Source organism: Amblyomma mixtum, chromosome 2 (assembly GCF_055824585.1).
Source record: "Amblyomma mixtum isolate Tamu chromosome 2, ASM5582458v1, whole genome shotgun sequence".
NCBI lineage: Eukaryota > Metazoa > Arthropoda > Arachnida > Ixodida > Ixodidae > Amblyomma > Amblyomma mixtum.
Window position 1 is genome coordinate 11213439 of NC_143013.1, and position 15517 is coordinate 11228955.

At 44.0% G+C, this 15517-nt stretch overlaps 1 protein-coding gene across 2 annotated transcripts in view; it reads left to right on the plus strand.

The window, feature by feature from the left end:
* Positions 1-13548, plus strand: part of LOC149358400 (cyclin-D-binding Myb-like transcription factor 1) — a 23509-nt gene extending 9961 nt beyond the window's left edge. For both annotated transcript variants that reach the window (XM_089570465.1, XM_089570464.1), the window contains exons 9-16: positions 965-1193; positions 3704-3772; positions 5969-6051; positions 8349-8549; positions 10258-10466; positions 11908-12123; positions 13142-13238; positions 13371-13548. In XM_089570465.1, the coding sequence (XP_089426591.1) occupies positions 965-1193; positions 3704-3772; positions 5969-6051; positions 8349-8549; positions 10258-10466; positions 11908-12123; positions 13142-13238; positions 13371-13474 (1208 nt within the window). In that variant the 3' untranslated portion in view covers positions 13475-13548. The remainder of the gene's footprint in view (positions 1-964; positions 1194-3703; positions 3773-5968; positions 6052-8348; positions 8550-10257; positions 10467-11907; positions 12124-13141; positions 13239-13370) is intronic.
* The last annotated feature ends 1969 nt before the right edge of the window (positions 13549-15517 follow it).

Here is a 15517-nt window from a genome sequence, read left to right on the forward strand (position 1 = left end):
AGTGTTTGTTTCATGTGCCAGTTTCTGAGCGCACACATATCATGAGGTTGTAAGTGAGAAAGAGCCTCTGTGGCTGATGTTCAAGGCACTGCTCCACCTCATCACCGCAAGGTCAGTGCAAGCCGACCACTTTGGGCTTTACTCTTGGAATCAGAAGGACCCTCATCGCTTGCGTAAACACCACCACCTGTACTAATGAACAAAAGCTGTCTAGCTCTATGCTTATAGGTACAGAGAAGTGTTCACCTATGCCAGTCTGGATGATGTGGCAAAGCCAGATGGAACGCACTTGTGGGAGCAACATTGCTGAAGGCGATGACCTGCTGCATCCAGTTTTACATGTTCCTAAAGCTAGAGGAAAAAGAAATCAATTTCTTACATGTCTGAGCTACTCAGACCAGTGGGTGGCACCAAAGATGTGGCACTCCATTTCCCTGCCCCGTTTCAGATGCATTCCAGGCTCCTGGTTACGTAGTAAAATTAGTGCCAGTTGAATATTTTCCCATTTGTAGTTGTGACCTACAGGTGGTTGTCATTAAAGTGCCTACTGGCAATATAAACGAGAAACTTGTTAAGATTGTTCTGAGACAACATGCCTCTTATTGCCTTTGTAGTTTCAATTAGGCTTCATTTCGATTTGGCACTGCATGTCTACATTTGATTGTGAAAAGAGAAGCTAATAAAGGTGGTAATATAAACAGATGCCAGCAGATTAGGGGCCCTAGTTGAGACCTAGGAGCCCAAGTGGTTTGATAGTCTGACCTGGCTGAGAGTTATAAACTTCAACCCTGTAGGTCTTTATGCTGCCACACCATTTCTGTTTGAGAAAAAAAATAACGAAACAGTTCTAATGTCAATGGAGGGTGAACTTGTGGATTTTCTTTCACCGTCGTTCAGTTTTTTGTTGTTTTGTGCTTCAACTACATTTGCCATCTTGAAATCGCTAATGAAGCTTTCGGCGCAGGCGTTTGGCTCCCTGCGGAAGAGCGGCGACTGGCGGAAGCCGTATACGACCTGAGCAGGGTGCTGCCTGGCGAAATGGTGAGCGGTGGCCTCTCGTGGACAGCCGTGGCGGAGCGTGTGGGAAGCCGCTCGGAGAAGCAGTGTAGAACCAAGTGGCTCAACTACCTCAACTGGAAGGAGGCGGGCGGCACCCACTGGTCCCGCGAGGATGACCTCACTCTCATCAGCACGTGAGGAGGAACACTTCATTCCCTCTCAAGTCCCTCTTCGTGCAGGCTTAGTCTTGTCTCAAGTCCCTCTTCGTGCAGGCTTAGCCTTGTTCATCTGCCTTGCTTCAGAGCTTAGGCCACCAAGTGGCGAACCTTGCCATTTATCAACTTTATCACACCTTAAGCAGACGAGGAAAGGGAATGAGGGGCGCGTTATAAATATGAGAGAAGCCAACAGCCACAGAAACCAAGGGGCACAGGGGATTTTTAATTAATTTATTTTGTGGTGTTGATCAATTTAGAATATTACTGAATATGTTATCGCTTAAAGCTAATTGATTAGAAAAGCAGAAGAAAAAACAACCACATGCCGCCGGTGGGATCCGAACCCACGACCTCCGAATTACGCGTCCGGTGCTCTACCGCTGAGCTACGGCGACGGCTGTCAGACCTTCTGCTTTCGGGGGTATTTATGTTTACAAATAACCTAACCTTGGGAGTGTTCACCAGCGCCACCCACGTTCTTAAGCGGCAGACGTAGCACGTCCTGAGTTACCGCTGATGTGATGAATAATATCAGGCACTTGCCAAGAAAAAGGTTTTTAAAGAACATCACGCTGATTGTCCAGGGTGTGATGATTTGTAGTCCCTTGTTTTTAATAAGAGATGCACAGACAAGATACAGTCGAACCTCATAATAACGAAACGGTTTATAATGTAGTATCAATATAATGAAGGAATGATGGTTGCTCTTAAAAGCTCGGTCAACAGAGGCTATAACGAAGCTGCGGCTATAGCGAACTAATCGCCGGGCCCCTTCGACTTCGTTATAAGTGACGTCCAACTGTGTACTTATTGCGTGATAGCATAAGGAGCCCGTTTTGGCGTTTTCCTGGCATTGTTGTGTCGCTGTTATTCTTAATGAGGCGATGGTTTCTGGGGCAAGGATTGTGGGCCCCTAAATTGTCGCACTAGTGTGGGATTGATTGCGTTTGGATCTGCGTGAGATATAGTGCATAATTGACCAAATATTTAGGGGAATCCCCCAAGGTGGAGTAGATTAGATTTGTAATAAGGGAGTAATTACTCATTGCATGAGTAATTAGTCCCTTATTACAAATCTACTCCACCTTGGGGGATTCCCCTAAATATTTGGTCAACACTGTTCCCACTTTGAGTTATTGATCAATTCGCTCTCGACCTAACATAAGCTTGCCGTCCCGGTTAGCTCAATTGGTAGAGCGATTGCTCCGGTGTAGCGGTGGTCCCGGGTTCGAACCCCGGACCAGGACGAATTTTTCTTTAACTACGAAGTTTCTGTGAAAGCTGTATAGCTTTCCTTTGTGGCCGTATGACTATGCTCGGGTGGACGTCAATGAGTAATTACTCCCTTATAGTGCATAATTGCTAGTCGCAACTTAAGCTAGCCATCAGTCAGGAATCGAACCATAAACACCCACACATGTGTGGGCTTCTGGCAAAGATGTGGGCCCCCAAATTGTCAGGACAAGTGCGGGATTGGTTGCATTTGAATCTGTATGAGATCTACCACTGAATTGCTAGTCGCACCTCGTGCCAGCCGTCAGGCAGCACATACAAGGGTGTCTTTCGGAGCGGGTTACACTATGGGTATCTATGGCGTGGGTGTCTGTGGGGAGTGGCTGTGCTATTGCTGTGTCACACATAATCAGGGATTAAGTCTTCCCCTTCAGGGATAATTTTTGTGGTGTGGTTTGCGGGCATATGTCTCTCTGGATGATTACTGTGTGCAGAGTGTACTGCCTGTGAAATCATCTGGACGTAAAGAGCAAACACAAAGGGTGCTTTTCTTTTACATTAGCAGTGGCAGTGGTTCTGTCAGTGGAGTGGCTGGTGTTTTTCTGATGTCCTGGCAAGGAACTCCAGTTAGCATAGTTCCTGCAACATTATTGCATGTGTTACAACTTATAACTGGAAATGCCTTTTGTAACTTAAACCCCTTTGCTTTCCTCTCTTTTTGTTTGTTTTGCTCTATTTTGGCTTTGAAACGAAGAGTTTTCAGAGGCGCCTTTGTTGTGCTTTTGCAAGGGCCGAATTTATGGGCAACTGTAGTGGGGGGGGGGGGGGGGGGGGGGGGGGGGGCAGTTGTGCAAAAAGCACTCTTATTGGTACAGTTCATTTCTTATTGGCACAATGCAATTTGGCTTTCCTAACGAAAGTTTTTCACTTGTGCGGAGTGGTCACTCCCCTGTTCCTCGCCTTGAATCTGCCCCTGCTACTGTATCTTTGCATCTTGAAGTAAGCTGAAGTTAAGTTCTCGTCCTATAAAGAACTCATAATATGTACTTAGCTCACTCTAGAAAAGACCTACAAACTTTGTTCCTCACTTTTCATTTTTACTGGCAATAATGACTGTTATTCTGGGCGTAGAAGCTAGTTTTTTTAATCTGTGTGTCAGCAACATAGTTAATGCATGCTATAAGGCCAGAAAGATATCTTTTCTGGCATGCTTCTATACTAATATGTTTTGTCCAAATTTTACTCTTCATCAGGGTGTACGCATTGGGAGTTCCTGAAGAAAGTATGATTGACTGGAATGAGTTTGCGAAGGACTGGTCCAGGTAAATCACCACTGCGACTTTGATAACATGTCATCATGCTTAAAGGATGCCAGTGAATTATTAATCTATTAATAAATAGTGCCATCATATACAGGGTGCCACACCTAACTGAGACCAACCTTCATGAGCAGGCTGATGTGTTGTGCATTTTTAGTGCTAGCTCAGCACTATATTGTGGGCTATCTTGAATATATTTCTTATTCAATTACTCACGAAACTTTGAGATGCAAATAAAATGCTTATGTTAATTTTAAATTTAAAACTTCGCATTTTGGAGGTTTAAAGCATGAAATCGCGGAGCATTTGGAGGACTTGAAACATTGCATCGACTTTGAGCATGACACCGAACCCAATTTATTCAAGCGACAGCTTATGGAATCCTGGCACATACAAAGCACACCTGGAAATGTAAATTAGTCTGAAGGCTCCCTTCCGTCAGCATGTACCGTATTTTCCGGTGTATAAGACGCGGCTTTTTTTCAAAAATCTGGCTGGTGCGTCCTATACAAGGGTGCGTCTTATATGCAAATTTTTCGGCTTTTTTTTGTGAGTTCAGAAATTACTCAGGTTCATGTTGAAGCTTTTTTCTCCGGAAAAATATCGCTACCAATAACGCGGTTGTAACACGGCTACAATACGGGGACCGCCATGCGCAACTTTTTTAGGTGAACTTTATCATGAAACGGTGGGGATGATGACTTCCGGGATCATAAACACGCGGCCGTTTCGGAGTCCCCAAGCAAAAGTAATGTGAAATGCCAAAAAGATGGCGACAATCGCGCTTTTCGCCATTGTCAAGACAAGCCAAGACAAGCCGGCATTTTTTTTTAGTCTCCCTTTGCAACTTTGTTTGCTCTGTGTACGTAGTACGTGCATTGTGCCAAGAGAATGTTTAGGCTGCATTCCCTCCAGAAACGGGCAAGCTTTTTGATAGCGCCTCCGAAGATGAAGACTTCGAAAGTTTTAAGTAAAAATAAAATGTTGTTTGGACATAGGGAGAGTTCTTTCGTTTTTTTTTTTTTGCTAAAACGTGGGCGGATATGGCATGAGTGTTGCCTTATCAATCACTTAGCGTTGCTTAAGAACTCACAGGTACGGTGCATTTCACGATGGTCACACAAGCATGTTTAATTAAGCCTCACTAGCCTAACTGGGTAAATTGGGGTGCGTCTTATACACGGGTGCATCTTATATACCAACTTTTTCCATAACAGCCTGCATATATGGCAGGTGCGTCTTATACAAGGGTGCGTCTTATACACCGGAAAATACGGTATACACGGCACTCGCAGCGTCGCAAAATCCGCCCTCAACAACCCGCGATATCCCATTGTCAACACTCTACTTATGTGCTCCCGCACATTGTGACTCTAATTCTGACACATTGCGACTCGTGTGGCAGCTACCCCCTTTCTCTGAACAGTGGCAATGGGTCAAGAACAAGGTTAAAAAAATGCCCCTCTTACTCCCATCCTTTCAACCCTGAAGAAGATGCTGAGTCGGCACCAAAACGTTGATTCTCTCATGAGTCTTTGGTGGGAGCGTCTTTTTCTCTCTAATTCGCCTCCCGATCAGGCAGATCTCTGCCGAAATTTTCGCGTTCAAATCAAATACAGAGCGTAAAGGCCTAGTTTTTGAAGAGCCCCTTTTTTGTCCTGAGAATTTTGTTCTATTTGCAGGCTGCACAATAATTTTGAATTTGGAGCAGCTTTTGAGACAAATGTATGTTTTGTAAGCACTCCCATTACACTTTCATTTGATAATCTGAAACTTTCCAGTTTCAGTTTTTATCATCTCTTTAGGTATGAAACATTTCACTGATTGCTCCTAATAGTTTAATTCATTAATTACAAAAATTATGATACACTCTTGCTTTGCATTCCATCAGCACTGCTTCTAGTTTCTTTATAGTTTTTTTTTCTTTTGGGGAGGGTCGTTATACTCCATGGCAGCGCTGAATTGTTCTCGTATTGATGAGCATATTTCTAACGCAAAACTTCGAATCAAATAAATCTCCTGTGGCCAGTGTAGAGTGGTAAAGTGTTGTTGGGCAGCATTTCATTCAGGGCTCTGTTGCTGTTTTAATCGCACAAATGGTTAGGCACACCATTGCTCTGCATGTGTACTCATAAATTTCTTCTGACTTTGTTCATCATCGAGTGGTGTGACATCTCTTGATTCATCTTTCCATCCCAGTGTGCGGTCACCACAGTGGCTGCGTGGAAAGTGGTGGAGCCTGAAGAGGACGGTGCCAAATGCTGGCAAACTCTCATTCCTAGGTATGTGCTCGTGGAGAGGCCGCTGATACTGCTTCGGCTGTTGCTAATACTACTGCATTGCTGATGTTTCATGATGCTGCATTTGCAGTTTGCTTGCGTTTACCTAATGCATGCCTTTGAAAATATGACCACCCGAAGGAGGAGTCTGAAGAAGCAACAAGAGCAGTTGTTTGTGGGATATTGAAGTATGTGAAATGGTTTTTGGTGTTACCAATTTTCATCACTGCCAGTAACTGTGTATTTACTAGATGAATTTGTTTTTTGAACCTGCTCATCATGTGGTGGTGAATGTGTTGCTTTCAGGGTATGCGCAGTTGCACTTGTATAATTTATTGCAACAAAGGCCCCTGATTTTTCACAGGATTGTGTGTGCGCGTCTACACCCTCTATTTTTGATGAACTTGCGTTTGTGGACGTCAGTACGAATAATATAATTATGGAAATGTGATTAATATAATCATCTGAATTCTCTAAAAACGTAGAATCCGGTAAGGAACGAACACACTTGCTTCGCTATCTACTCAAGCAAGCTAGCAGATCAAGAGATGCAGTTTTGGCATCAGCGCGGTTCTCGCATCATTGCGCCTGCACACTTCTTTGGGATGAATCACGATTCTGGTGCCTGTCGAAAGTAGCATTACTGTATTTGCACAAATGTAATGCGAATTTATTTTTCTTCAGTCATTTGCTTCAGAAGGCATGCGATATATTTGGGAACAAACTACAAATAAAGGGCAAATTATTATTTTTTTTTTTTGCTGTTATTTAATTGAGACACCCACGGTTAGCTCATCTGCTATGCTCGTGAGCTGTGAGGAAAAGCCAACTTCTCAACGACCGTGGGCCATCGAAGTGAAGCGCGCGGCCGCTTCTGCGTGAAAGGCTGCATGCGTTAACGCGCAGGGCCCATCCCACAGAATATTGCTGATCCATTGTTCTCAAATCGTGGTATTTATGAAATTTTCGCCCGCAAAAAATTAAGGGAAATATAACAAGTTAAGATGGAGTTCAGTAAAGGAAAGGTGTGCTCACAAGATTCTTCCAGAGAAAATTTGTCATACATAATTATTTTCAGCACCCATTCTGAACAGCCCTTTAGTGACAACAATCTTTACGATGCTTCTTTTTTAATGAACTAAGGCCCTAACTGTATATCAAATATCGAATTAAGTAAAAGCCAATTACCGGAGGGGCATTGCCATAGTTGTGATTGTGCGCTGTAATATCTCTAGCTACTTTTCAGGTAGATCCAATTCAATTCTACCTCGGTCTATTGCTGGTATTCCATGTAGCAGTGTCAGTGTAGTGGGACATTAGTAACCTTCCAGAACACAAAGCGTGAAAAATATGATTAAAAAATGGAAACACCACAGGCTGTCCATTTCAACAATTTGATTTTAATGAGATGGTTATCCAGTTAAAAATAAATGCTTATTCCTGATAGTAATACGTTTCTTGCATTGTTTTCTGCACTCTTGGGACACATCACTTAGCCTGACCAGTGCACTTCCTCTGGCCTCCCATTCTTCTGCATACATAGAGTTTCTTACTATTACCTAGAGGGAAAGCTGGCGGCGCTGCACTTCAGCCACCATGGACGCTCAAAGCATCATGGGGCGGTGAGCTACTTGTTGCGGGACAGTTGTATTTTTTCGGGAACACGGAGTGGCACTACTGACATGTTTCATTCCGAAAACGCTGTTCGTGTGTGCGCAGACGACTTTCGCGCGAATGCAGTGTGTAAAAACCATAGTAATGAAACCGCAATGACACACAACGCCAATAAAAGGTTTCACTTTTCCAAAATGCCACTAAAAACCTTTTGAAGTACTTAAGCAACTAAATTAAAAAAAACAAACATATTTCCTTTTAAAAGCGCGCCTGTTGAGCACGAAATATTAGTTTTTATAATGCTCAATACTTGGCCAATAGGAGAGCGAGTCGTCTCTTATTTTGGGCAAACTTTGCACTTAAATGCTTTTCTGCTTGTTTGTTGCAATCATTAGACAAGATATTGAATGTTAGGACGTTTGTAGTTATCAAACAGCTTTATTTCTCTATTATTTTTTGGCCAAAAGTTGCAGTTCCGCAACAAGTAGCTCACCGCCCCATGATGCTTTGAGCGCCCATGGTGGCTGAAGTGGTCACGAGGGCCCTCTATGCAAACTCCCATAGACGGCTTGCCAGCTTTCCCTCTAGGTAATAGTAAGAAACTCTATGTCTGCATAATGATTTCGTAGTGTTTTGCCTCGTAGAATTCCAGTTGTTGACCCCCGCACCTTCTGTCTTCCTGGCAGAAATCTGTGATTACCTCTACAAAAACTATGGGTCCAAGATGCAACTCAGGGACGAAGGAGGGCCAACCAGTTCACGAGTGGCGTACAACGGGGACACGCGGCACCAGCCCAAGATCTCCCCCTACACACCTCTGAGGATCCTCAAGGCTGCCCCTCCTCCTCTCACCCCACAGGCTGCAGGATTAACTGCTCTTCCTGTGGGTCAGTATTGTTTTCCGGTCTCGTTTTGTTTTCATGCGCAAAAGTCACCAAGATTTTGAGCTGAATGCTGGCTTTTTCGTGTAGAATCCACAAAGTAAAGCGCTTGAATTGTATCCGGTGCTTTGGCATGACTGTGAGGAGGAGAACACCACTAGAGTGAGGTGAACTACATACTGATAATGGAGCACTGATGAGGTCAAGATTGCTAAAGCTATGACTAAGCAATACTTGAGACTCCCACATGGGAGCCTTATTCACAGTGAAAAAGAATTTTAAAGATCAAATAGTTATGTATGCCTTATGTGCTGGAGCCTTCACATGCATGTGCACGCACACACACAGCATAAAACCCCCCAGCTGTGGCGATACAGCGGCTTTAGCATTTGGCTGCTGATCCTAGCTGTGGCAGCCATATTTTGATGGACACGAAAGACAAAAATGCCTGTGTGCTGTGCGATGTCAATGCATATTATAGAACACCGCGTGGTCTAAATTAATCTGGAGCCCTCCATTACAGCGTCCCTCATAACCCACATGTCGCCTCGGGACTAAAAACCCCCCAATTCAAACACACACACTGGATAAACTATGCTGATGTTTGTGTTAAGCTGTGGAGAACTCTGGATAAGCATGCTATAAGTGTAGTGGCTGTGCCACCAGAGTACTTCTAACGTGATAAAGCGCGGATCATCCCAGCTGATTTCATGGCCAGTGGATAAGGTAGTATATAACAGGTGGGGCTGTACTGTGCCCCCCTCGATTCCGAAAGTGTGTAGTGTGACACAGTGTCTTATCTCTGTCCCGTGTTGTACAAGGGCTAGAGTTGTTGCTCCCTCTTCTTCATTGATTCAAGCATGCTACCATCAAAGCAGTATTAACTGTGGTCACCAGTTGCCATGAACCAGAAGTTGCCGTGAACACTTCGATAGCAATTAGTTACATTGCATCCATAAACAAGCTTGTTGGTAATGAGAGTCGTGGTGAGGAGCCTATGACTGCACTAAAGAGACTGCAAAGCACCGTGGCAGGGTCTGCTTTGTAGAGGAAGCAGACGCGTACAATGGACTCTTAAAAGAAATAAATTTCACTTTAGTCCAAGTTTGCATTTTTGGGTGCAGTTTGGAAAGTCCACTTACTACGAACTTCAGTTAGAGTGAACGCAATCAGCATGACCGTCAGATTCTTTGCGTTGTTCACTGTGATGCGTATTTGTGTTGCCTGTTGATGTGTGTACAAACAATAATTATTTGTAACAGCATCCCCCCCCTCACTGTAATGCCGATTGGCACTCTGGGTATCGTTATATATATAAATAATAAAGTGTGCTCGACTGTACTGCAATGAAAACTACTGCTGTGGTGCAGTGTCATCACATTTGCTTTTCTTTGCAAGGCACATTTGTGGTACTTGACTGTTTATTTGTCGTGGTGGCTGCAAGATTTCTCAGAACTTTCAGCATAATATCTGAATCAGCAAGAATGTACGTGACGTTGAGTTGTGGGACACACACGTGCTATGGCAGTCTGGTTGGTGACACTCTTGAGCTGGCTGAAATAAACCCCTTGCTTTTAAAGTTTCATGCAGTTTGGCTGCTTACGTGTCATGCCAGAAAATGGACAGAGAAGTGGCTTGATTCTGCATTCATTGTTCTTGATAACTACGTTGACAGCGACACTGCCCTCACAAACTGTCGCATTTCACATTGCAGGTGTTGCACCGGGTTTGGCTGGAGGGACACTGCAGTCCGTCTCCCCCATCACTCTAACTACAACTGCTGACGGCATCTTGGAGGTGATACCACAGAACCTTCAGTTGCCATCAGCACCTCCGCAGGCCATTCTGCTGACTGCTCCGGGCCAAACTGGCATTCCCATCGCCACACTTCCCCAGGGGCAGATCATCATCCAGACGTTACCCGTAGGTGCATTATGGGACTTAACAGGCTCTGAGGACAAGCTGAAGTTGGCCTGTATCTATACAGCGTGTTCTGCAGTTAAACGGACTGTCCAACTCTAGCACAGCTACACAAATGACTGAAGTGGAGCCAGTTATTATTCCTTTGTTCTGCATGTTGTTTCGTTAGCTTTGTGCTGTACACGGTATAGTTAGAATATGCCTCCACTTGCTCGGATCTGAAAATAGAAAAGCCTACTGCCAAATCCTTGTATGAAGCTTGTCTTGAATGTGTTTAGAATTCTAAAAGCAGACTTCATGCATAGAATAATTGGGCTCTTGTCATTTTTCGTAGTGCCTGCCTGCTTAAATTTTCCCTCAGACTGCATTTTTTTCACATCTCACTTTCTTGTGCCTCCTTTTGTTGCACCATGCTTACTTTGTACCTTTTTATGCAGTAGTTTGATGATCTTCATATGAGCTTCGTACAGTCTGGGAACTATTTCTCCTCCTGCTGTGAACATCCTAACATTGCTTCGAATAGCCAGCGATACTTTGGGGCGTCCGTTAGTGTCAGGCGTCGACAAACTATCTGGTAGTTTGGTAAAATTGATGTTTTTTTGATCAGCTGGGGAGCTGGGCAGGTGTGGCTTCTGCCAATTCTTTGAACATTTCCAGGTTAGTTAACACCGCTTTTACGTGTGTTTCTCTGCTGTTGCAAGAGAGGCGTGGAGGGGATTCAGAGTAGGCTTGAAGGCTGTTTTAGCATCTGAAGGGACACTGAGGCTAACTGGAATCAAATTTTAGTTTTTAGTGAAATAGTAATTTTGGGCATTCTATGGCTCTGTTGATGTTTGCTTGGCAGGAAAATGCATAAATTATTGCTGAGATAATTATATTTGAAAGTGAAATATTTTTTTCTGCCACGCATTGATTTGAAACTTGTGACATTGATGAAGATATCGAGAGAATTATGGACTCTGAGATTACTAGTTAGAAGTAACTGGTGGTGTGGGCTAGCTTCAGAGGTCTGCGTGCAGAAAAAGTAACGACATCATTGCAGGTCACTTGTGAAAACTGCTGATGATGGTGGCACCTGCATTTAGTTTTTTGGCCTTTTCTAGTTTATAAAAGCTAGAGTTGAGCTAGTTGGTGCAACATACTTTTAAAAAACACTGGGCAACCGATGAAGGACAAGTGTGAGAAGACGGGGAAAGTGGTGACTATCAACTATTGATAGTCTGTGCTTTTCCTGTCTAATACTTGCTTGTCCTTTGTTCATTGCACTGTGTTTTTTAAAGGTAATTTATAAAGGCTCCATTTGCTGTGAAAGTGGTGTGTTTTTATTAGAATGCTGCAATCGGTTAGTCTAGGCCAGCAATTAGTCCTCAGTGGTCATTTAAAAAACTGAAAAGTGTGCAGCAACGTGCATGAAAGCTGTTTGTGTTCTGCCTTGCTGCTGCAGACTGAGCCCCTTCATGCGGCCGAAAGCCTCCTGGTTCAAATGCACTTGCCACCGCCTGTTCCCCCGGCTGAACTCGTTGTCAACAGTGACACAAGCTTTGCGCCTACAGAGCCGTCGTCCCCTCAAGCTGACAGTGTCTCCCTGGACACGTCAGACATTGACAGTTCTGGCTCATATGCCATGTGCTGCATCGACGGAGAGGAATTCCAAGTTCAGGTTTGCTTCAAATCAAATGTGTTATTTCCCCCGTATGCTCACACTGCATGCTACGTGCTTATAGACACTGAACTAATTTGAGGTTCTTTCTAGGAGCTGCAGTGTCATTTAATTAATGTTTAAGCAGTTTGTACTCAGTGTTCATTAAAAAAAACTGAAAAGTGTGCAGCAGTGTGCATGAAAGCTGTTTATGTTCTGCTGTGCTGCTACAGACTGAGCCCGTCACGCAGCCGAAAGCCTCCTCATTCAGATGCACTTGCTATCGCCTGTTCCTCCGACTGAAGTTATTGTCAACAGTGATACAAACTTAGTACTTACGGGACATCCCATAACGATGTCGGGAAAACTAATAAATGCTGAGTTCCCATGCCTATTGTACACAGTGACAATTACCACAAAGCTCATTTGCAGGATGGGTCGAACCGTTAGATCATGGCGCTGCCTCAAGATATGTGTCTAAATTGCTTTTACTGCAAGCTGTGCTGCTAATATTAAGTGTGTAGTATTTAGCCGATCAGCGCTTTCTGCTGTAGGTGCCTTGCAAGACACCCTGTGCTCTCTTGGAGTGACAGAAAACAGATAGCGGGGGGCTGAAGAAAGTGTTGCATGCAAATAAGGTCTAGAGACTTGTGAGGACAATGAAGAAAATGCTGGTATCTGTGGCCAGACTTTGCAAATTTCAAGTGATCAAGCTGACGAGCTGCTGAAAAATATTGTTTTGAAGCGTTTGTGAAGACTACTCTTCATTTGTAACTTTTGTCATTTTGACTAAGCGATCAATATGCGATCCTAAACTGCCCCTCAGTCTTTCATAAACCATAATCCACGTGCATCAGTCACTGCTTTGCGTACTTGCTCCCACTTGCATGTCTACTTAAGCTTACCATTGTAGCTGTGTCATGGGAGGGAGCTGTGTGTAATTCACTGTTGCGAATATGTTCACAGCACTGCGCTTTTCTGAGGCAGACATAAAAATGAGCTTCGTATATTGCTTTCTCTGTTTTTCCTTTTTCTGCAGGAGATTCACGACAGTTCATCAATTGATGAAGTTGATGACTCGTCTCTCGTGGCTAGTGATATGAGCGAACATGTTGCAGAGAGTGTCATATTATCAGGTATGGCACATGCCTGTCTTTACTGGCCTTTTATGTGCTGGCAACAATACGAAACACTCTAATTTTGCATCCGATTGATCGCTATAGCAAGCTGCATAGCCTGACTGAATTTTCATGTCCTTTCTTTTACAGATCCTATGCTAGCAGGAAGCCCTGGATTGCTGGGTTCATCAGATATTGACAGTGATAAATCCCATGTTGTAGATGGTCTTGATGGCGTGCCAGAAGATACATGAAACATTCTTCTTCTCCATCACTTATTGAACTTATTTATGACTAGTACTGTCATTAAAATGGCGCTGTTAAGTTATTATCTGTACAGTCCCATTCCTTATAGTGCATGTGCATGCTTTGACCCCTGCTGAGGATATTGATTATGCGAAGAGCTTGATCAGCATGTTACGAGCTGCTGGTAAGTTAACAATGCCTGCATGCATTATTGCTCTCGTTATGGTGGTGTATCACTATTTGTGAACATCTTTAAAGCTGCTTGTATGGAGAGGTGTGTTGCTTGTCGCGTTGGGCTTTGTTCCACGTAAGCAATGAAGGCCTTCATCCACTGAACACTAGGTAAAATGTACCTGAGAGGTGCTATCAAATGATCACGGTGCCTTGCCCTGTGTTCTAAATCACCAGAACCTGACTCTGTATAGCATGTCTTCAATGAGGGAAAAAAGAAATATGGAAAAGGAGTAAAATTTTTCTAATCAAGTTTGAAAGTGATAGTATTGTGAAAAGGGCTAATTGCCATACGTCCTCCTTTTTGTGTTCTAGAGTGTGGAAATGCAGGCTCTGTGGAGGAGCCTTTGACTGGAGCTACTCATCACCTGTGTAGTGTGTTTTAATCAAGTGTACTATCTACCATCTCACAGTAGGCAGTAGTTAGACTTTGAGGAGCAGCTGACTTACAGGATTTATCTCGTGCATTAACCTAGCTGCTCCATAAAAAGAGTGTTGCCAGAAGCAGATTTAGCCATGAGAGCTTGGCCCTTTTAAGTAAAGTGAAGTCACGTATTTTCGTCTGAAGCCCAAAGCATTAATTTCTAAACATAGCAGTGGCACAGCAAGGAAGAGAGAAGAGACTGGAGGAAATGTTTGGCATGGTCTGGCTAGTTCATGCCTGGGCTGCTACGAAATATTGACAGGGGCAACAGAGAAAGCAAGTTCAGGCACAAAAGTGTCTACCGCTCGGCTGCTGACCCGAAAGACACGGGTTCGATCCCGGCCGCGGCGGTCGAATTTTGATGGAGGTGAAATTCTAGAGGCCCGTGTACTGTGCGACGTCGGTGCTCTTTAAATAACCCCAGGTGGTCGAATTTTCCGGAGCCCATCACTACAGTGTCCCTCTTAGCCTGAGTCGCTTTGGAACGTTAAACCCAAATAAACCTTTTTCAAAATTTCACCAGCGCTGCGACTAGGAACAAGAACAGAGAAGGAAGACAAGGACAAGCGCTACTAACAACTGAAAGTTTATTTGTTGTGTGTGCATATAATCTATGTTTTTTCAAATAAACTTTCAGTTGTTAGTAGCGCTTGTCCTTGTCTTCCTTCTCTGTTCTTGTTCCTAGTCGCAGCGCTGGTGAAATTTTGAAGATGTACCAACTAGCTCAAACCACCATTTTGCTCCAATAAACCAAACCAAACCCAAAGTGACTACCTTTATTTTTTTTCTAGCTGCTTTGGTAGAAGGCATATATGCATATCGCTGCCCATAACTTTTATGCATACACACTCCTTCACAATATAATACTCAGCAAGCATGTTCTGAAAGTGATCTGCAGTTCATCGAAAACTGCGCGGCAGTTTGCACAAGTAGGCAGACCTGCATGGAGCGATTTTCCTGCAAAAAAACTGGCCATACTGGCAGCATATGCCCGGCTACGTTGTCAATCAAGATGGGCTACGCTGACCCAACACAGTTGTTGAATGGAAGAAGGGTGGCTTTGACTTCACGCAGGAATCCACCTTTTTCACAAGATGTGGCGCCCTCTGAGGAGTGGCGAAAATTCGGCTGCTACTGGTTGAAAACAAACGCACGTGGGAGACGCAGGCGCGATCTGGTTCCACGAGAAGCCAGCTTCGCCTGCGCAGCTAGTGGCGAGTGTGTGGTGTGTGTTTGACAGCTGCCACCATCTGTCGCATGTGCTGTCACTAACATGAACTGCGCATGTGCAGTAGGGACTAGCGTTCTTTTTTTTTTTTTTTTTAGTCAGTCATAAACCAGTGGAGCTGGAGGAGAAAAGGCGGATTCCACGGGCGAGGACATGGGTGAACATTCG